General features: G+C 42.4%; 1 protein-coding gene across 1 annotated transcript in view; it reads right to left on the bottom strand.

Moving 5' to 3' along the window:
• Window positions 1-8,218: 8,218 nt before the first annotated feature.
• RIOK1 (RIO kinase 1) overlaps window positions 8,219-22,405 on the bottom strand; it is a 44,381-nt gene continuing 30,194 nt past the window's right edge. Inside the window, exons 13-17 of the mRNA XM_079776843.1 lie at window positions 18,530-18,595; window positions 17,375-17,494; window positions 16,488-16,541; window positions 12,861-13,013; window positions 8,219-10,100 (exon numbers count right to left, since the gene is read on the bottom strand). Of these exons, the coding sequence (XP_079632969.1) occupies window positions 9,990-10,100; window positions 12,861-13,013; window positions 16,488-16,541; window positions 17,375-17,494; window positions 18,530-18,595 (504 nt within the window). The 3' untranslated portion in view covers window positions 8,219-9,989. The remainder of the gene's footprint in view (window positions 10,101-12,860; window positions 13,014-16,487; window positions 16,542-17,374; window positions 17,495-18,529; window positions 18,596-22,405) is intronic.

Raw genomic sequence — 22,405 nt, 5'->3', positions numbered from 1 at the left:
CCTCGGCCTGGCGCCTCCACTCACCTGCTCCACCATCCCACCACAGCCAATGCCCACCATGTTCCACGTGCACCCCCTGATAGTCAACACACATCATAGCGACCGGTTGTTCAGTTGTTCCGTTGTTCGCTTGTTCCGCTGTTTGGTCTATTTGCATATTAGGGTTTTATATATATATAGATAACCTTGATCACCCTCCCTTCTCCCTCCTCCCCCGTGTGGGCTGTACACCCTACAGTTGTAGTTGAGTCTTGATTGCTGCTGGCACATCAATGGGCGGGATTGACCTAGGCTGATCAGTTGTAAGGACTGGCTGTGACCACTGACCACTGACCTCCAACCACCTTGGACAATCAGCTGTGCAGGGACCCACCGCACAAAGCAGGACTTAACTTCAGTAGGGCTCTGGTACCTGCTGAGTCCACCCATGAGTGTGTAACTTATGGAGGTAGTTGGGTGTGGTGCTTCCATGTGGTCTGAAGTTGTCCATATACAGTAGGTCCTCGGGTTATGTCGGAGACCCATTCCTACAGCGCGACATAATGCGATTTTCACCCTAAGTCGGAACCCACCTACATAAGCACCTACGTCACTCACATGGAGCACATACACAGCAATAATGAAGTGAAACAGTAAAAAAAAAAAAAAAATTTAAAAGAAAGATAATTCCTGACCTTTACTTGTGGTAAATAATAAAAAACATAAAGTACATATGTACATACGTCGAAATGACGAAACTTTTTTTATAAATAAATGGGAGATGACAATGTAACCAAGAAATGACGTACGTTGAGTCTGACGTAACCCGAGGACTGTCTGTACAATAAAAGTAACAATGCCTTATTATCATCTAATACCATTTTTAATTGTCTCTTTATCCAATAATAAAAAAAAAAGCCCATCTTTTTACAACTGGTCTGATCTCATCAGGATCTAAATGAAGTCTGCAGCATTGGGATATGTGTTTTTTTATAATAGTTCTTTCTTTTTTTCATTATAGATGCTCCCTTCTTTCAGGTATGGTTGACTTAATTCTCCTAGCATCATTTATTCTGTTCCAGTGTACTGTGTATTTCCTGTAAACTATTGGTTACATCTAGAAGCTACATAGATTCAGGTTCAACGTTATTGGTCGGGGGGGCGGGTAGGAAAGATACTTTATAGGTGGCTTTGTGCACTTCCTTTTACATCACAACAGGAGCACTAAGTGTCTGGGTGTCCCACTTTTAATGATTGAGCAAAGGGTTTGGGTATTATCCGCCTGACCCATCCCTTACCCTGCTCCCCAATGTCCTTCACAATAGCTGTACAAGGCAGGCACCACTATTATCTCCATAGTAGTTAGGCATTTGCCTACTTAATGGAAGCAGGTTCTGAGAACCTGAAGCATCCAACCCACAACAGGACCTGTACCTGATGTCAAATAGATCCCTTCCCATTTTTCTAATCCTGAAGTGCTTCAACAGTGCCTTTTAAAACTCATGGTCAGATACACGCAAAAGCCTTGAATCCCCAGCTTTCCCTTACTCCATATAAACCCTGCCTCTCCCGAGGGCACTGTTTCCCTGCCAGCCCCATAATCTCATGTCATTAGATATCACTCACTTCCCCTCTGTGTTGCAGGCATTGGTGTTCTCTGAAGATTTATGCATCCCTTCTCACTGATACTGTAAGACTAGGCCTGTTTTAACACAGATGGCCTTTCTAAAACTCTGGCCTCAGTTCCCTGACCTTCTAGCCTTCAATGCATTTGTCTGCTACCCTCCTGCAGCCAATCACACCAGGGCTGAACGCTAGGCATTTACCAACAAGGACAACCCTCTGTGTGTACAACATCCCATTCTCTGACCTGTCTCTCTAGCTTATGGACTCTGGTATCCTGACTCCAGCAATTCTTAGGCCTCAAGGACCTACCGCTTTTTTCACTGACAAATTTATGACCTCATGACAGCTATATACAGAATTTGAAAAGGCTAAAGTTTCACCCAAAAATGACAAAGTTAATCACCCTTTAAACAAATCTATTAAGTGGCATTTACATGAGACATGGAACCCCTCAGAGATCTTGAGATAGCTATGTTCACACATGAGATGACACCGATACCATTCTGAAAAGAAATGAGAGGAAGGATTTTGTGGCCAGGTGGCTACTGCAGCTGTACACGGGGCACCTCCTGATGATATTGGCCAGCCAGCAATCAAAGCAGGATGTGGATGAAAGAGAGATGAAAACTGAAGTCAAGAATTCCACAAATTCGCCCTAGCCTGTTTGGCTCAGTGGATAGAGCGTCGGCCTGTGGACTGAAGGGTCCCAGGTTTGATTCCCATCAAGGGCACATGCCCAGTTTGCAGGCTCGATCCCCAGTAGGGGGCGCGCAGGAGGCAGCCAATCAATGATTCTCTCTCATCATTGATGTTTCTCTCTCTCCCTTCCTCTCTGAAATTAATAAAAAATGTATTTAAGAAAAAGAATTCCACAAATTTAAGTCTCCATTCTCCAAATTCAAGTTCAGAGGTTTCCACAACATTATCAACCAGGACTAAGATCTCTGGAGAAGATAGATGCAAGAAAAGCATCTTTTCCTTTGGAAACTGGCTGAAATGATTTGTTATCTGACATTTACAATTTCCTCTGGAACATTTATAAAAGCCTTTATGTCCAACACATAAATCCAAAAGATATGGAAGTTAAAAGCTCAACCTAAACGTGGGGAATGTGAAAACCCACCCCAATTCAAGAGGCAGAACATGGAACTCTTGCTTTACTATCACTAATGGTTGAAAACCCATCCATTTGATGTGGTCACAAAATATCTTCACAGAAAACTACACATGGAGTAGAATTTGCTCTAGCTGCTGACCCTTGCAACTCTTTCATCATCAAAAGGTAAATCCCAAAAATCAAAGTAAAGCTCTGATTGTTCATGGTCTTTATTTATTATGTGTATGGACAAATAAAAATTAGAAAACTTGCCAAGCTTTTGAAAATAAAAAGAATCATTCAGAGCCCATGATATTTGAGATATCCTTACACTGAGTTTTTTTACCAGCTTCTAAAATAACTTTTTCAACTCACTTTCTGAGCCAAAAGGTTAAGGAAATCACAGCCACAAAACAGGTTAGGCCTACAACCAGGAAACAGCAAACTGCTTGCACTGAATTAAAAAAGAATACTCATGGAAAGTGGAGATCTTCTCAAACAACTTAGTACCAAACTATAAAATTTTTCAACTTCTTGTATCCATCTTCATCAAGTTATAAAGCTGAAAAAAAATCAATGCCAGTCTAGAACAATGAGTTTTCACCAGACCTAGACCAACAGCCACCACAGGTCCTGTCCCATCATGCCAAGGCCAAGCTCAGATGCTGGAGCTTCTGAGCCAGTGGAAGTTCTGCTCCTAACCTGCCTTATCAGAGGAAGAATAAGAACTTGAGCAGCATAGAAAAATGATTTTGTGCTTCAAAGAAATTACCCAGTTTCTCAGTGTACTTTTAGAAACACCTCCATTATTTGAAGGATTAAAAAATCTATAAACTATGACAGCAGATCAGATACATCTACAACTGACAAAAATATGTCCCAGCCTTTGGACCAAGAGACCCACACCTCATCTCTCCAAATGGAAATTAACTATACAACCAATAATTCATGGGCACTAAAACCTAACTGTTCAGCACTTGAAATTCAACTGCAATCAGTCAGAAAGTAGCCCTTTAAGTCTGCCTAAGAATAGGTTTCTTCTTCCAAGCCTTCAGGTGAGGACAGAATTAAGGGAAAGAGAGTTTCGGACAAGTTTGGCAAGATTTCTACCAGTGATTACTACTCAGCCACAGCCTAGGGCCCAGAATCCAAAGAGGGAAACAGCCACATCAGTAGGAGAGTTATGAGATAAATGTTCCTCAAATTAGAATCCTCCTGAAGTCCCAAATCTTAACATTTTACAAGTCACTTCCTCCCAGCAGCAATGTAAATGAGAATAAATTGTCCCTAAATCCTGCAGACACTATTTTTGCCCAAGTGAAACTGGTTCCAAACTTAGAACTGAACTGGATTCACCAAAAGGTAGCTCTGAGAAGCTTGACCACCTAACTCAAATATATTTTATAATATATACTAGCATATAGTGCTAAGGTATTTTTAATAGGCTTGTAGTATTAGCTGAACACTGTGTTCACCTTCTCCCATGGTATCAACATTACAGCTAGGTTATAGGACAACCACCCTTGAATACTAGCTGAACAGAACTGTAACTAAGGATATAAAGAAGTCACATGCCGAAACCGGTTTGGCTCAGTGGATAGAGCGTCGGCCTGCGGACTGAGGGGTCCCAGGTTCAATTCCGGTCAAGGGCATGTACATTGGTTGCGGGCACATCCCCAGTAGGGGGTGTGCAGGAGGCAGCTGGTCGATGTTTCTCTCTCATTGATGTTTCTAGCTCTCTATCCCTCTCCCTTCCTCTCTGTAAAAAAATCAATAAAATATATATAAAAAAATAAAAATAAAGAAGTCACATCATGACTGGTAGAAGAGGTGGAGACCCAAAACGGGCTGGTCCCACACCCACAAGGTGGTTAAAAATAGGAGGGGTATCTCGGACCACCAGTGCTGGGAAGGAGTCCCCACAACAGCTGGCAGTGAAAAGCAGTGGAGATTTTGTCATGACCAGGTGAGATGGAGGGCTGCTGTAGAGCCAAGTGTCTTCTTAAAGGCCCCACATATGGACTTACTCGCTGACAGTCACTCACTCTGAGTTCCAACTCTAGGGCAGCACCTTGAAAACACCAAGGAGGAACTGAATTATCTGGCTTCAGAGCCAGGGCTGGAGAGGCAGCTCTCTGTGAACTAAAAGGCTGGCACGTACCATTTGCTGAGCCCCCCACCCTCAACCCAGCCTGCATGTGCAGGTGGGCACCAAATTTGAGTCCCCATCAAACTTGCCCCACCCTAGTGATTCTGAGAACCTGCCCCACCCAACTTGCACACAGCCCTGAACCTTTTTCAATAGCTGTTACTTCTAAGTGGCTGGCCTTAGCCTGAGCTGTGGACTCCCCTAAAATCTCTGAAAGGTCCACAAACCCCAAAGGAACATCCAGCCTCTTGTTCACAGCGTATCATTTCCCAGGTGCCTCCATACAGGCAGCTACCAATTGCAGATCACTTTGTAGCTCTTACCAGGTGGCCCTGAGCCAGGCACACACAGGTAGTAGCTGACTTGGGCCTGTAACAGAGCCCCTCCTAAGAGGCCCTAAAACCAAAACACCCAGTGGCTGGCTTCTGACCACACCAGAGCACCACCCAATTAGCTCCACAACAGCACTCCCGAAGGGTGGACTCAGCAGGTACAAGAGCCCCACTATATCAAATCTTGCTCCATGGGGTCAGCCCTCACACAATAGCTCATTCACTGTAATCGTGACCAGTCCTCAAGGCCAGTCAGCCTGAGGGTTAATCCCACCTACTGATGTGCCAACAGCAATCAAGGCTCATAACAGGAGGGCACACACAACCCACACAAGGGACATCCCTGGAGCTCTCAGCTCATGTGACCAGGGAAACTGCACCACTGAGTCACTGACACCTACTACATAAGGCCACCCAGCCAACTCTGGGAGAAACAGCAGAGCTACCTAATATGTAGAAACAAAGGGAGGCAATCAAAATAAGGAAAGAAACATGTCCCAAATGAAAGAACAAGAGAAATCTCCAGAAAAAACACACAAAAATAACAACCAAAAACACCTAAGTAAAATGGAGGCAAGCAATCCCAGATAGAGTACAAAACACTGGTTATAAGGACGTTCAGTGAACTTGGGGAAAGAATAGATGAAGTCAATGAAAATTTACACAAAGAGATAAAAACCATAAAAAAACAAAAAAAACAAAACAAAAAACCAGAAGAAATGAATAACTGAAATTAAGAATATGCTAGATAGAATCAACATCAGATTAAATAAAGCAGGGCATCAAATAAGTAATCTGAAAGCAAAGTGGAAAACAACCAATCAGAACGGCAAAAAGCAAAAATAATTTTTTTTAAAAAATGAGGATAGTTTAAGGGGTCTCTGGGACAACATCAAGGGTAACATTTGCACCATAGGGGTACCAGAAGGAGAAGAGAACAAGAGATTAAAAACCTATTTGAAGAACTAATGACTGAAAACTTCCCTAATCTGATGAAGGAAATAGACATACAAGTCCAGAAAGCACAGAGTCCCAAACAAGATGAACCCATAGAGACCCATACTATATTAAATGCCAAAGGTTAAAGACAAAGAGCGAATATTAAAACCAGCAAGAGAAAAGCAATTTATCTACAAGGGACTGTCAGTAGACTTCTCAACAGAAACTTTGCAGGCTAGAAGGGATTGGCACGAAATATCTGTTTATATAAAAGGCAAAGTGTCTGACTGTTTGGTAGCTATGACGTGCACTGACCACCAGGGGGCAGACGCTCAGTGCACAGGCATGGAAACATGGAACAGACTAATGAAACTCAGAGGGAATGGGGAGGAGAGAGAGCAGGAAGAGATTAACCAAAGATCTTATATGTATACTAGAGGACCAGTGCATGGATTCGTGCACCAGTGGGGTCCCTCGTCCTGGCCTGTGGGGATAAGGCCGAATCTGTGCACTGGGTCTCCGACATCCCCCGAGGGGTCCTGGATTGAGAGGGCGCAGGCCAGGCTGAGGGACGTGCACCGGGCCTCTAGTTCAGTGATAAAAAGCAAGGACCTACAACCTAGATCACTCTACCCAGCAAGGCTGTCATTTAGAATCAGAGACATAAAGAGCTTCCCATACAAGAAAAAGATAAAGAAGTTCATCCCCACCAAACCAGTATTATAAGAAATGTTAAAGGGGCTCCTTTGAAAAGAAAAACGTAAATATGAATAATAATACAGCAATAACTACATACCTTTCAATAATCACTTTACATGTAAATGAATTAAATGTCCCAATCAAAAGACATAGGATGGCTGAATGGCTAAGAAAATGACTCATACATTTGCAGCCTATAAGAGACCCACTTCAAATCGAAAAACACACACAGACTGAAAATAAAAGGATGGAAAAGATATTGCATGAAAATGGAAATGAAAAAAAGTTGTAGCAATACTTCAGACAAAATAGACTTTAAAACAAAGGCTAGCCCTAGCCGGTTTGGCTCACTGGATAGAGCATCAGCCTGCGAACTGAAGGGTCCAGGTTTCATTCCAGTCAAGGGCACATGCCAAGATTCCAGGCTTGATCCCCAGTAGGGGTTGTGCAGGAGGCAATGATCAATTATTCTCTCTCATCACTGATGTTTCTCTTTCTCCCTTCCTTTCTGAAATCAATAAAAATATATTAAAAACAAAACAAAAAAAACACGAAGGCTATAACAAGAGACAAAGGACATTTCATATAGCCAAGATATGGTAGCAACCTAAGTGTCCATCAATAGACGATTAGATAAAAATGTGGTACATACATACAGTGGAATATTACTCGCCTATAAAAAGAATGAAATCTTACCATTTGCAACAATGTGGATGAACCTAAAGGGTATGTGTTATGCTAAGTGAAATAAGTCAGAGAAAGACTTATTTCGTATGATTTCACTTATACGTGGAGTTTGAAGAACAGAATAAATGAATAAAAACAGAAACTAACCCACAGATACAGAGAACAAACTGATGGTTACCAAATGGGAGTTATGGGGCTAGTTGAAAAAGGTGAAGAGATTAAGAAGTACAAATTGGTAGATACAAAATAGTCATGGGATGTAAATATACCATAGGGAATATAGTCAATAATATTGTAATAATTACATATGGGGTCAGGTGAGTATTAGGGGGAATCACTTAAGTTACATAAGCGTCTAACCACTATGCTGTACATCTGAAACTAATACATTGAATGTCAACTGTGATTGAAAAAAACAAACAAATAAACCTTGGCAAAATAAGACCAAACAAATACAAAGACTGGAAGATCTTGAAATAAAAATCCTCAAAAGTACACAGAATTACTAAATCCGTTTTTGCATTCTTTTGTTAACTGTAGAATATTTTATTGAAATTCTATTTCACATTTTGAACTTTTTTTAAAGTCTAGAAAGGAGGATATTATGAACATAATAAATTTTAAAAGCTGTTTAACCACCTCCCCACCCTCACCCCCCTGACCCCGCCAACCCAATCAACTCTCAAACAAACAAGCAGATGCAGGCTTCAGTTTAATGGAAACTACGTTTATTTATATAAATTGTTTCAGGTGCAAGAGCTAAAACAGGCATTTCTAATGTAAAGTATATGGTAAAAATATTTGATCACTTCTTTTAATATTTGTGCTTTGTTGCAATCTCACCCTCTTCCTACTCCTTCTCACCCCAAACCTGCTCCACTCACATGCCTTCCCAATATAGTAAGTAGCAATTGCAGTAGTCTCAGTTGCCAGACATATTCCTGACATCATCCTTCATTCTTTCTCCATACTCCTCATATATTCTCTAGCACATCTAGTTCACACTACTTTTGTTCTCTATCTAGAATCCAAGCACCTCCCTCCATGTCCCTGATACTGTTTTAGAGCAAGTCATCATCTCTCCTGTGGGATATTACAATAAATACCCTATCCTTATTTCCTCATCAATTTTCTAGAGGCCAAAGTGATAGTGATCTTCCAAAACAGAAGTCAGATCATATTATTTCTCTGCTTAAAACCCTCCAATAGCCTAATGCCATCTGATTTCATCTAGTATTTTCTCCCTTGGATATGAAGCTCCAGCCTCTTGTTTCTGGAACTTTTCAGGCATACTTCTGCCTCAGGGCCTTTGCATTCGCTGTTTGCTTTGCCTGGAATACCCTTCTTTCCCGATATGCACATGACTCATTCTTTTGAAGTATTTGCTCAAATACAGCCACTTAGTGTGGCCTATTTTAAAATAGCAAACTTATGTCTCCCAGGTATTCTCTCTTCTCTGCAATATTTCTCTCCACAGAATTTGTCACCTGCTGATATATTGTTTTTACTTATTTTGTTTAATGTTTTGTCTTATTAAAATGTAAACTACCTGAGGGTAGTAATTTTTGACTGGGGTTCTTTTTTGTTTTTTTATTTAGTGCTGTATTCCCAGCACCTAAAATACTCAAATATTTGATGAACAAATGAACACGCCAAATGGTCAAACATGAAATAGCTTATGAAATGGGAGGCCCTAGGCTCAGAAAAGGATATTAAAGATGAAGAGTGCCTTACAAATGATCATCAATGCACACAGAACCAAGTTGCAGCAAATAACTACATCAACAGCCAGGTGAATTTTCCCACAAGTGAAACTCCTTTTATGGAAACCCTGGCATTTTAATCATGTGACTTCAGGTGGGTCTTTGGCATGTACAAGCAAAGCAAAACAATTGGTCCAAGTATATCCAAAGTGCCTTCACACTTAAATAAAGGTTGTGGACATTCCTTTAAATATTTACAATGCTTCAAAAAACATACCGAAGGAGAAAAAAAATATATAGAACTAAAACTGTACAAAGTTCTTCATTTAAATAGCTTAAATAAATTCTCTATCAACACCAGAGTCAGTGACTGGATCTGGACAACAGAGATTAGAGCTTTTTATATAACTCCATGAGAACACTTGAGTCAGTCTTCACAGACACTGCCATAATAACCATTTGGTTAAAATCAATATCCCACCTTCCAGATGCAACTTAGATAAGGCAAGAAAAGTAACTGAGCCCTAGCCAGTTTGGCTCAGTGGATAGAGCGTTGGCCTGCAGACTGAAGAGTCCCAGGTTAGATTCCGGTCAAGGGCACATGCCTGGGTTGTGGGCTCAATCCACAGTAGGGGCATGCAGGAGGCAGCTGATCAATGCGTCCCTCTCAGCATTAATGTTTCTATCTTTTCCTCTCCCGTTCTCTCTGAAATCAATAAAAATATTTTTTTTAAAAAGTAACTGATGGAAAAATTACTGTACATAATATAGTTCTGATTCTATTTGCCCTTTTTTGTCTTGGTTGTCTTCTCCTTTCTTTTTTTCACATGTTTAGGAATTTTGTTCTTTCTTTTCTCTCTCTGGGCTTCCTTGACCATCTTTTTTCTTTCCTGTAAAACAAAAACAAAATTTTTTTAAAAAAATCTGTGAAATACAGACAGAAGAAGAATAGATTTACTTGGATAACTTCACAGCTGCTTTCCTATGAATCAAATTTCAAATATCACTTACTATTAATTCAATCACGAGGGAAGATGATAAACAAAAGAAATTTTAATTTTCCCCCTGAAGTTTAGCAGTTTGTAAAGCAGCAGGAAGCACTTTTTTAAAAGTCAATGTTTTCTTTTTACTAGAGGCCCAGTGCACAAAATTTGTGCACTGGGTGTGTGTGTGTGTGTAGGGGGTGTCCCTCATCCCAGCCTGCACCCTCTCCAATATGAAATCCCTCAGGGGATGTCCGACTGCCGGTTTAGGCCCGAATCCCCCTAACCACTTCTGCCTGCCAGCTTGATCGCCACCTAACCGCTCCCCTGCAGGCCTGATTGATGCCTAACTGCTCCCCTGCCATCCCAATTTCCCCCAACTGCCATCCCCTGCCTGCCCGGTTGCCCCCAACTGCCCTCCCCTGCAGGCCTGATTGCCCCCAACTGCCCTCCCCTGCCAGCCATCTTGTGGTGGCCATCTTGTAATGATGTGAGGGCGTCGCATGTGCTAACAGGTTGACAGGAGCATCGAGGACTGGGAGGCAAAGGCCTGCGCGCGCCTGAGCTAGGGGAGGGCCTGATCAGCAGCGGCCGCAGCTGCTTCAAGGGCCGAAGAGGGAGGCAGGGCTGGACTGGCAGCAGCCATGGCTGCTGCGGGGCCCGGGGAGTGAGGCAGGGCCGGACCAGTGACTCGAAGGTGGGCGGCACCGCACGATGGGCTCCTAGTATAGGATAAGCAAATTCCATTCATACTACTCACATTGCTACAATCTATACTAATAAAAGCCTCGGTGGCCCTCGCGCCATGCCCTCACGTCATCACAAGATGGCCACCCCCACGTCATCACAAGATGGCCGCCAGGGGAGGACAGTAGTGGATGATCAGGCCAGCAGGGTAGGGCATTTGTGGGTGAGCAGGCCAGCAGGGGAGGGCAGTTGGGGGGGCGATCGGGACGGCAAGGGAGGGCAGTTGGGGGCGACCATGCGCCGGCAGGGGAGGGCAGTTAGTGGTGACTGGGCTGGCAGGGTAGGGCAGTTGGAGGCGACCGGGGCAGCAGGGGAGGGCATTTGTGGGTGAATAGGCCAGCAGGGGAGGGCAGTTGGGGGCAATCGGGACGGCAGTTGGGGGCGACCATGCGCCAGCAGGGGAGGGCAGTTGGGGGCGACCGGGCCAGCAGGGGAGGGCAGTTGGGGGCGACCGGGCCAGCAGGGGAGGGCTGAGAGCAATAGGGCCAGCAGGGGAGGGCAGTTGGGGGCGATCAGGCCAGCAGGGGAGGGCAGTTGGGGGGAATCGGGCTGGCAGGGGAGTGGTTAGGGGCAATCAGGAAGGCAGGCAGGCGAGCAGTTGGGAGCCAGCAGTCCCGGATTGTGAGAGGGATGTCCCAGATTGGAGAGGGTGCAGGCTGGGCTGAGGGACACCCCCCCATCCAGTGCACGAATTTCATGCAGTGGGCCTCTAGTTAATTATAAAGATGTATGTAAAAGGATAAAAAGAAGAGTAACATTAAAAAATAAAAATGAGCCCTAGCTGGTTTGGCTCAGTGGATAGAGCGTTGGCCTGTGGACCAAAGGGACATGGGTTCAATTCTGGTCAAGGGCATGTACTCCAGTTGCAGGCTCCTTCCTGGCCCGGACCCTGGTCAGGGCACATGCAGAAGGCAACCAATCATTGTGTTTCTCTCACATTGATATTTCTCTGTCTTTCCCTCTCTTTTCCACTCTCTCTCTATGAATCAATGGGAAAATATCCTCAGGTGGGGATTAAAAAAATAAATAAAAGTAATTATGGTTTGGTGGTGGAATTTGGGATGAAATTGTCTTAAAGGTATCCTAATAGAAATTTGAAGACTGCCAAACACAAATATCTGAGGATGTTATTAAATGTTTGCAACTACTTTTCTTTACAAGTTTCATATTCTAACAGAAATAAAAGTTAGAAAGAGACAAAATACTTATTTCCAGTAGACAAAGAGAGAAAAATGTAATAACAGCCAGTTGGGTATGTCTCTCAGAAGTCTTAAAATCCATACTTTATAAAGTTTCAGGATTAAGCTAAAAATGAAGAGTAATAGTTAGACAGTTGTCATGCATTATTCAACCATGAGTGTCTCTTCTGTCTGTAGCCAGGGTTGGAAGAAACAGCCTTTCCGAGTTTGGAAACTCGTGGCTGTAAATCCCCCTTGAAATGGCTCCTCAGTATGTCAACAATGATGCAACTCTAGTATCATTTGTACTTCAAGTTAATGACAATAATTTCTAATCACTGTACTGAATTCAATGTGTCCTTTCCCTAGACCAGCAGTCACCAACCAGTGGTACGCAGACCAATGCTGGTTGTGAGGTCTGAAAGGTTGGCAACCACTGGTTTAAGGAAACCTTTGGAGCAGCAGTGACCAACCAGTGGCCTGCGGACTAATGCTGGTCTATGAGGTCCAAGAGGTTGGCGACCACTGCCCTAGACAGTGCCCAAGGAGCTCCCAACAGAAGCCCAATCTCTAGATAATGTTACAACCAAAAACAGTTCATGCTTAGGAACTGAAAGTATAATTAGAGGTACTTACTGATCGATAATGTTTTCTGCCACCATAATCGAGATACTTGAGCAAAGAGTAATGAGTGGCTATGCTGCCATGTTGAAGAACAAGGGAATTTTCATTCTTGACTAACCTTTTTATCAACTTCAAGATCAGTGGTGGGTTTCTTGGAGCAGGCATGGTCTCCCTGCTCTTCAGAACCTGAATCAGAACACTCTGAACTTCCACCATCTTCTGAATCAGAACAATCCTTTTCTTTAACCTGATTTTCTAGGAGTGCAGGGACCTTAAAAATATTACAGAACCATGTTATTGTAAACCAATCAGTTATCTATTGTTATCAGATTTGTTAATGCCAAAATTCAGATTTTAACCTTGCGGATATTCTTTGAAAAACAAAAGCCTGTACTAAAACATCCAAACAACAGAATCAAAGTGAGGGAGGAAGCCTGGAAGTACCCATTCCAGTAAGGCTCAAGAACCTACCCATACGAAGAAATGGGGGCTTTATGGATGACCCAGAGAAACAACATAACTGTTCCACTTCAGAAAAGGAGCACTGAGTTGGGATTCGGAAGGACAGTTATGTGCTGTGTAACGTTGGGGCTATTATCTGAGCAATGCATTATTAGGCGATTCGTCATTGTGCAAACACTGTCAGCCTACTGCTGTAATTGTATGTGATATAGTACTTTTATACCACTGTTAGCGCAGGTTTGTTTACACCAGCATGACCACAAACACGTGAGCTATGTGTTGCACTATGATGTTATGTCAATAGGCAACAGGAACTTTGCAGCTCTATTATAATCTTACTAGAGGCCCGATGCACGAAATTCGTGCAAGAGTAGGCTTTCACAGCTGTGGTGGCTGCCTGGACCCCACGGCTGCACCCAGCTTTGTCCAGAAGGTCATTGGAAGGATGTCCAGTCTAATTAGCATATTATGCTTTTATTATTATAGACGGGGCCACAATCATATATGCAGTAATGACTGAGAAATACAGAGAGAAGTAAAAAATACTTATTTGAATAACTTTACAGCTGTTTGCCTATGAATCAAATTTGAAGTGACAATTATTATTAATCTGATCAAGAGGGAATATGACATTTAAACAAAATATTCTTTTTTCCCCCTGAAGTTTAGCTTTTAAAGCAGCAGGAAGCACTTTCTTAAAAGAGGTTTTCTTTTTATAAGGAAAAAAGAAAACATTTAAAAGTCAATTTCTCCCATAAAAGAGAAAGTAAATTTTCAGGGCAAACTGTGACCCTTCATGCTTAAGCCTTAAATAAGAACTACCTTTATAATTGCTTAAAGTAGAATTAACCCCTGTCTTTCTAAATTGCAAAACAAAAAAAGATTGTTTTAAGAAAAAAACACTGCAGGGATCGAGCACTATCAGACTGCTAAACTCCTGAGATTGTTCTTCATACATACTTTTAATAAGCAAGTTGTAAAAAGATCAACAAGCACATGACCATCATTAATCACTTCACAAAGAAAGACCAGGATACAAAAAGGATCAATGCCTCAGCTATAACAACATGACAAGTCAGAGGCAGAAGGAAAAATAAACCATAAATTTCACTATTTCAGTCATATGGTTAAAAAGAATGAACACAAAAAGGGCATTCTGAAAATGCTCGTAGACTTTGAAAGTAGATATACAAATAACAATATCACTGTTATAGGAGAAACCAAGATGGCGGCATAGGTAAACACCTATACTGCTGCCTCACACAACAATTTCAAAACTGCAACTGGAAGACAGAGCGGACATCGTCCAGAACCACCGAAAGCTGGCTGAGTGGAAATTCTACAACTAGAAGGACAGAGAAAAGGACACTGAGACTCAGAGGAGCTGTGGAGGACAGAGGTGCGGAGACCCGTGCATGCGGAAAGGGCAGGTGGCTGAACACGCAGCTGACTTACTCGTGGTGCGCGGAGAGGGCGGGCAGAAAGCGCGTGGCTAGCTTTCTCCTTCAGGAGGGAAACAAAACCTCCCGACTGCACTGAAATCCAGCTCCGGGTGAGACTTTGGGTACCCAGACTCATTCGGGGAGAAACTGGACTGTCTGGCAGTGGGCAACACAAGAGCAGCCTTCTCTCAGAGGTGCGTGCAGCCATTGCCGCGGGACACTGAGACTCAGGGGCATCTTAGGGCGGGGCTGACGGGAAACCAAGGCTGTCTGCTCCACCCTGAGACTCCGCCCCATCCAAGCTGAGCACAGAAGCTCTCCCAGCGGAGACACTGCTGATCCTCACAGCCAATTGGCCTGGAGGTCAACTACCCCCAGTGATACCAACAACAATCAAGGCTTAACTACAACAAGATTGCACACACAGCCCACAAAGGGGTGCACCAAGAGTGTCCACCTCAGGTAACTGGGGAGGCTGAGCCACTGGGCCCTGCTAGGACAACTAGCACACAAAGCCACTCCATCTACTCAGGGAAGCAGCTAAAATGCGGAGACAAAGAGGCAGGCCACAAATGAAGGAAATAGAGGAAAGCAAAAGACTGGATATAGAGTTCAAAACCACGGTTATAAGGTTTTTCAAGAATTTCCTAGAAAAGGCCAATAAATTTAGTGAGACCCTCGAGGATATGAAAAAGGATCAACTAGAAATTAAGCATACACTGACTGAAATAAAAAATATTATACAGAGACCTAAAAGCAGACTAGAGGATCGCAAGAATCAAGTCAAAGATTTGGAATACAAAGAAGCAAAAAACACTCCTCTGGAAAGCAAAAAGAAAAAAGAATCCAAAAAGTTGAATATAGTGTAAGAAGCCTCTGGGACAACTTCAAGCGTACCAACATCAGAATTATGGGGGTCCCAGAAGAAGAGAGAGAGCAAGATACTGAAAACCTATTTGAAGAAATAGTGACAGAAAACTTCCCCCACCTGGTGAAAGAAATAGACTTACAAGTCCAGGAAGCGCAGAGAACCTCAAACAAAAGGAATCCAAAGAGGACCACACCAAAACACATCATAATTAAAATGCCAAGAGCAAAAGACAAAGAGAAAATATTAAAAGCAGCAAGAGAAAAACAGTTAGTTACCTATAAGGGAGCACCCAAACGATTGCCATCTGATTTCTCAACAGAAACTATGCAGGCCAGACGGGAATGGCAAGAAATATTCAAAGTGATGAATTACAAGAAACTACAACCAAGATTACTCTACCCAGCAAAGCTATCATTCAGAATTGAAGGTCAGATAAAGAGCTTCACAGATAAGAAAAAGCTAAAGGAGTTCATCACCACCAAACCAGAATTATATGAAATGCTGAATGGTATTCTTTAAGAAGAGGAAGAAGAAAAAGATAAAGATAAAAATTATGAACAACAAATACGTATCTATCAACAAGTGAACCTAAAAACCAAGGGAATAAAAAACCTGATGAACAGTATTAACTGTTGAATATAATAGAATCAGGGGCATAGAAAGGGAGTGGACTGACAATTCTCGGGGGAAAAGGGGTGTGGGGGATGCGGGAAGAGACTGGACAAAAAGCGTACACCTATGGATGAGGACAGTGGGGGGCGGTAAGGGCAGAGGGTGGGGTAGGAACCTGGTGGAGGGGAACTATGGGGGGAAAAAAGAGGAACAACTGTAATAACCTGAACAATAAAGATTTATTAAATTTAAAAAAACAATATCACTGTTAATTTAATTCTAATAATACTTTACATTAACTGTTATATCCTTTAACAGAATTTTCACATAAATAAATAGCAACACATATTCTTTATACCTTCTGAACGCCTGACAAATCTTTCTTCAATCCTGTGACGGTTTGGTATAGAATCTTGTAACCAAAAAGAAAAAATAAATTAACATAAAACTGGACAATGAAATAACACACTCCAATATTAAGAAATAACACAGTAGGCTAAATGATATATTGTGGTATTATAAAAAGGTGCCTAAAATTTATCTCATAGTAAAGAGAAAGTGTATAGCATGGGTGTTATTCTTGTCCACCAAGCACACAGGCATTGGCAAATTCCAGCCCACAGCCCAAATCCAACAGATAGACTGATGGTTTCTACTAATGAACATTCAAAATCAATTTGATGATGGAACACTCTAACTTTGAATCTCAATTAAATGAAATTTATTCTCTCCCCAAAATAACTCTTGAATCAAAATAACTTAATGAATTCTTCTTTCATTAGTAGACCTGTATCATGGAAAGCTGTATTCAATTATTAAAATGTTTTTTATTTCATCAATAAAAATTTGGAGGAAAATTTTTCTCTCTTTTTATATAATGATCTACATAGTAGCCTCAATTTTGTTTCTTTGCCTGCAAAGCCTAAAATACTTACTATTTGGCCCTTTAACAGAAAAAATTTCCAGACCCTGTAATATATATGTTAATGGATCCAGTATAATACCATTTATATCCTAGACTTCTATACAAATCTTTTTTCTGCAATTACAGTCTGTTAGACTCATTCAATTGTATCATTTTCTTTCATAAACACCATTGTATTCCCTTTACATCCAATGTGCACAAAGGACATGTTAATGTAATTAGCCATCTCACTAGATTAGAAGCCAACATTTGAGATTGCAGGTTGGGGAAGGTAACTTTCTTTGTAAACTTGTTTGCTACATATAAACCCAGCTACTCACATTATCTTGTTGGGCATTCATGGCCATGTCCTCTTCCTTCAATTTCATCATTATATCCATATCCCTCTCATAGTTTTTTACTTCATTCAAGGTTCTAGGAATATATGCTCGCTTAAACACCTAACAAATACAGAGTAAAAAAATCGAAACTACCATTCACATACTTCTCACATTTGCTCAGCATCCTCACCCCCATTAAGTCATAAAAAATAAACATCCATCCTCATCATCTACAACACTAGTTCTCAGCCAGGCCGCCTGCACAGGCTGGTGAAGCATGTGCTGTGTGCTATGCGAAAAGTAATTTGTTACCAATGATAAAAGATGATTTAAGGATACCCTTAGAATAACACTTCTCTCTCCTCATTTGCAGTCCAAAAAGATTTTCTGAGTGGAAGAAAAAGGAATATAATTGCCTGGCAGTGCCTTATGTTCTGACAAGGGAACATCATCCACTCTATGCTACAGTGAAAAAAGATTTAGAACTGCTGGTAAACATAGAGTACCTTGCAGTCATCCAGCACCCTAATAGCTGTGAGGAATAAAACATAAAATAAAATAAAGCCTACTATGGACCATCTTCACAAAAAATACACTGATTCCCAAGATTAAAGTAATTTTCTTTTTTTACCAAACATAAATATTTAAACTCTAAATAATTATTGGAATCAACATTTAAATTATTTAAAAATCCACATTTGCACCCTAGCTTGTTTGGCTCAGTGGATAGAGAATCAGCCTGTGGACTGAAGGGTCCCGGGTTCGATTCCGGGCAAGGGCACATGCCCAGGTTGAAGGCTTGATCCCCAGTAGGGGGCGTGCAGGAGGCAACCGATCAATGATTCTCATCATTGATGTTTCTCTCTTTCCCTCTCCCTTCCTCTCTGAAATCAATAAAAATATATTTTAAAAATAAGTAAATAAAATAAAAATCCACATTTGCAAACTAAAACAGGCTTTTCCTTCTTGAATCATATACTTCAACAGGTTCTTTAAAATGTTTTCCACCTAGGACATTGGGCTAATGGGCTGCTGAGTAGAATTATGTAATCAACTGCTTATCTATTAAAAACAAATTCATGCCTTAACAATATTTTTAAAAAGACCTCAAAACATAAGTGTTTCCTAAGGCTATGAACAGATGATAAATCTTACCTCTTCATCGACATGATCTTGGCTGGACCTTTCCTCCTTGGTCCTTTGGGATGCTATTTCCATGGCCTTGGAAAAAAAAACTATTACTTTCCTTCACATTCAACCTACAGAAGATACATCCATTTCCCAATTTTAGTATAAATCTGTTTTAATTTTTCTCAGTAGTAACTCTTCACATTTCTAAAAAAAAAAAGGACTTGGTGTCCTCTAGTGGTCAGTTTAGCTCACCGTGATAAACCTCACCAAAACGGTTGCCATCAACCCAGAAGTAACAGAATAAATCGAACTTCTCTAACCTCAGGGAATCCCTAGCCCCTTCCTCAAATATTACTTTTACTAATTTTTAAACAATTAGGAAAAAATACCTACAAAAGGAAAACAGAGACCCAAAGAATGAAAGAACCATTCCTTAGCTCTTGAGCAGCCAATGAAGGGAGTCAATGAGAAAGCGAACTGTTCTCTAATTAGAGTATATGGCTCCAATGCCACTGCAGCATAAACCACCAAAGAAAGCAATCTGAACAATGACTGACACTAAAAATGTGACAAAGATTCTACAGGATTCTTTTGGCTTGTGAAACTGTAAAACTGAAAATTTGTTCTCTATTGAGAATATACAGAAAAAAGGAAAGAAGGCTTTTTTTTTTTAAGGTCAGACACTAAAATCAGTGTTATAGAGTTTAGGAATAAAAATGATGTGATACTTATTCATTCAATTAATATATGTGATTACTTACTATTACCAGGTACAAATTAGGTACTGGCAATAGAGGAATAAAACCTCTGCCTGGCCACTGTGGCTCAGTGGTTGAGCACTGACCCGTGAACGAGGAGGTCATGGTTCAATTCCGTCAGAGCACATGCCCAGATTGTGGGCTCGATCACCAGTAGGGCGGGTGCGAAAGTCAGCCCATGGATGATTCTCTCTAATCATTGATATTTCTCTATCTCTCCCTCTCCCTGCCTCTCTCTGAAATCAATAAAAACATTTTTTTTAAATACTAAAACCCGTCCTTTACGAGTCCACAGTCTAAGTAGAGAGTGACAAAATAAATTTTTTAAAAACTTTATATATGAACTGATACAGTGTGACCACTTCAATTATAGTTACACTAGAGGCCCAGTGCACGAAATTCGTGCATAGAGGTGGGGGTGTCCCTCAGCCCAGCCTACACGCTCTCCAATCTGGGACTCCTCGAGGGATTTCTGACTGCCCTCTCACAATCCAGGACTCCTAGCTCCCAACCGCTTGCCTGCCTGATTGCCCCTAACCGCTTCTGCCTGCCAGCCTGATCACCCCCTTACCACTCCCCTGCCAGCCCGATTGCCCCTAACTGCTCTCCCCTGCCGGTCTGGTCACCCCTAACTGCCCTCCCCTGCTGGCTTAGTCACCCCTATCCTCCCTCCCTTGCCAGCCTGGTTGCCCCTATCTGCCCTCCCCTGCCGGCCCGGTCACCCCTAACTTCCCTCCCCTGCAGGCCTGGTCACCCCTAACTGCTTTTCCCTGCTGGCCCGGTCACCCCTAACTGCCCTCCCCTGCTGGCCTGGTCACCCCTAACTTCCCTCCCCTGCAGGCCTGGTTCCCCCTAACTACCCTCCCCTGCCAGCCCGATCACCCCTAACTGCCCTCCCCTGCAGGCCTGGTTGCCCCTAACTGCCCTCCCCTGCAGGCCCGGTCACCCCTAACTGCCCTCCCTTGCTGGCCTGATCGCCCACAACTTCCCTCCCCTGCTGGCCATCTTGTGGCAGCCATCTTGTGTCCACATGGGGGCGGCCATCTTTGACCTCCTGGGGGCGGCCATCGTGTGTGTTGGAGTGATGGTCAATTTGCATATTACCGCTTTATTAGATAGGACTAGGGGTCCAGTGCACCAACTCGTGCACCTTGAAAGGAACTGTGGGCTGCGAGGCTGCGGTGGGCACCTGGGTGGGTCTCGGCCCATCCTCTGCGGCCCTGCTCACCCCTCCCTCCGCGGCTCCCAGTCCTGTCTGCGGGCAGCCCCACTGTTACCGCTGCTACCACGCACTGACAGCGCCAGCCCTGTTTGCACCTGATGATGGCACGGAGTGATTGGGGCCGGCACCAGCAGCAGGTGAAAGCAGGGCCAGCGCCGTCAGCGGGTGCAAGTGGTAGCTGCTGCCCCAATTGCCCCTCAGGAGCCAGGGAAGGTGGAGAAGCCCTCAGGGGTGATCGGGGCCAGCAGCCGCTGCTTGCACCAACAGCACCGAGCAATCAGGACCGGCCGGCAGTGGGTGCGAGCAGGGCAGTTGCTGGCCACCAGCAGCAGGTGCAAGTGCTGGGCAGGACCGTGGCGCGCGGGAGCAAAGAATTTTCAGTAACCACCAAAGGCTCACCCCGATGACAGCGACCGGTGCCCCACCTTGGTCTGGCACCCCTGTTCACCTGGTCCACCATCCCACTGTGGCCAACGCCCACGATGTTCTACGCTGTGCTGCCTGCTAACGACGCCCGCCATGTTCCGTGCGCACCCTCTGGTGGTCAGTGCACGTCATAGTGACCGGTTGTTCGGCTGTTTGGTCTATTTGTATATTAGGGTTTTATATATAGAAATAACATGAAAATATCTGTGTATCTGTATTCTCTTAATCCAACCACTGTTGGACTGAAAATATTTGAGCCCTGGCTGGTGCAACTAAGTTGAACGTCGTCCAGTGCACAAAAAGATTGCAGGTTTGATCCCTAGGTCAGGGAACATACAGTATGTTTTTATCTCTTTGTTTCCCTATAAAGTTGTTCCCTTGTAAAGCTGTTGTTAACCTTTTTCTTCTGACAGAAAAAAATATAAAGAACTCTTTTAACTAAAAAATAATCTGATTAAAAACACAGACAAAAGACTTTAATAGACATGTCTCCAAAGAAGATATACAAATGGGGAACAAGTACATAAAAAGATGCTGAACATCATTAGAGAAATTCACTTCAAAACTTTGTGACACCACCTCACACTCATCAGGATAACTACTCAATAACAAGTGTTTGTGAGGATGTGAAAAAATTGGAACCCCTGCACACTGGCACATTGTTGATGTAAATGTAAAATGGTGCAATCACTGAGAAAAACAGTATGACTGTTACTCAAAAAATTACAAGTAGAATTATCATATAATCCAGTAATTCCACTTTGGGGTATACATGTAAATGAATTGAAAACAGGGTCTTGAAGAAATATTTGTACACCCATATTCACAGCAGCAATATTCACAATAGCCAAAAGGTGGAAGCAACCCAGGTATTCTTAGATGGATGAATAAATAAACAAAATGTGCTACTTACACAAATGGAATTATTACTCAATCCTCAAAGAGAAAGGAATTCTGACATATCCTACACAACGAATGAACTTTGAGGACATTATGCTAAGTGAAGTAAATCAGCCAGAAAAAGACAAATAGTGTATGATTTCACTTATATTGAGTAGTCAACATCATAGACAGAAAGTAGAATGAGCTGGGAAGAGAAATGGGGAGTTAATGTTTAATGAATACTGTGTTTTGCTTCAAAAGATGAAAAAATTCTGTGGACAGATGGTGATAGTAGTTGCACAACAATGTGAATGTACTTAATGCCACTGAACTGTACACTTAAAAATGGTTAAAATGGTAAATTTTATGCTTTGTATATTTTACCACAATTTAAAAATTTTTGTGATTTAGAAAGGCCTATGAGAAACAAAGGAAAGGAATTAATGACCAAAGGCTAACAACAGGTTTCTTACTAAATTTCCATAACCTTGACAACGATGTAATCTTGCCTAATGATTAAAGTCAAGAAACCTGGCTTTACAGTTGGCTTTTTACTATACTTTTGATTCTCCATCTGTGAAATCAGAAGATAAAGGTCTCAGGAAACTGTCA

The sequence above is a fragment of the Cnephaeus nilssonii genome, assembly GCF_951640355.1.
Source record: "Cnephaeus nilssonii genome assembly, chromosome: 7".
Taxonomy (NCBI): domain Eukaryota; kingdom Metazoa; phylum Chordata; class Mammalia; order Chiroptera; family Vespertilionidae; genus Cnephaeus; species Cnephaeus nilssonii.
The sequence above is the reverse complement of the archived record's forward strand: the minus strand, read 5'-3'. Positions and strand labels throughout refer to the sequence as shown.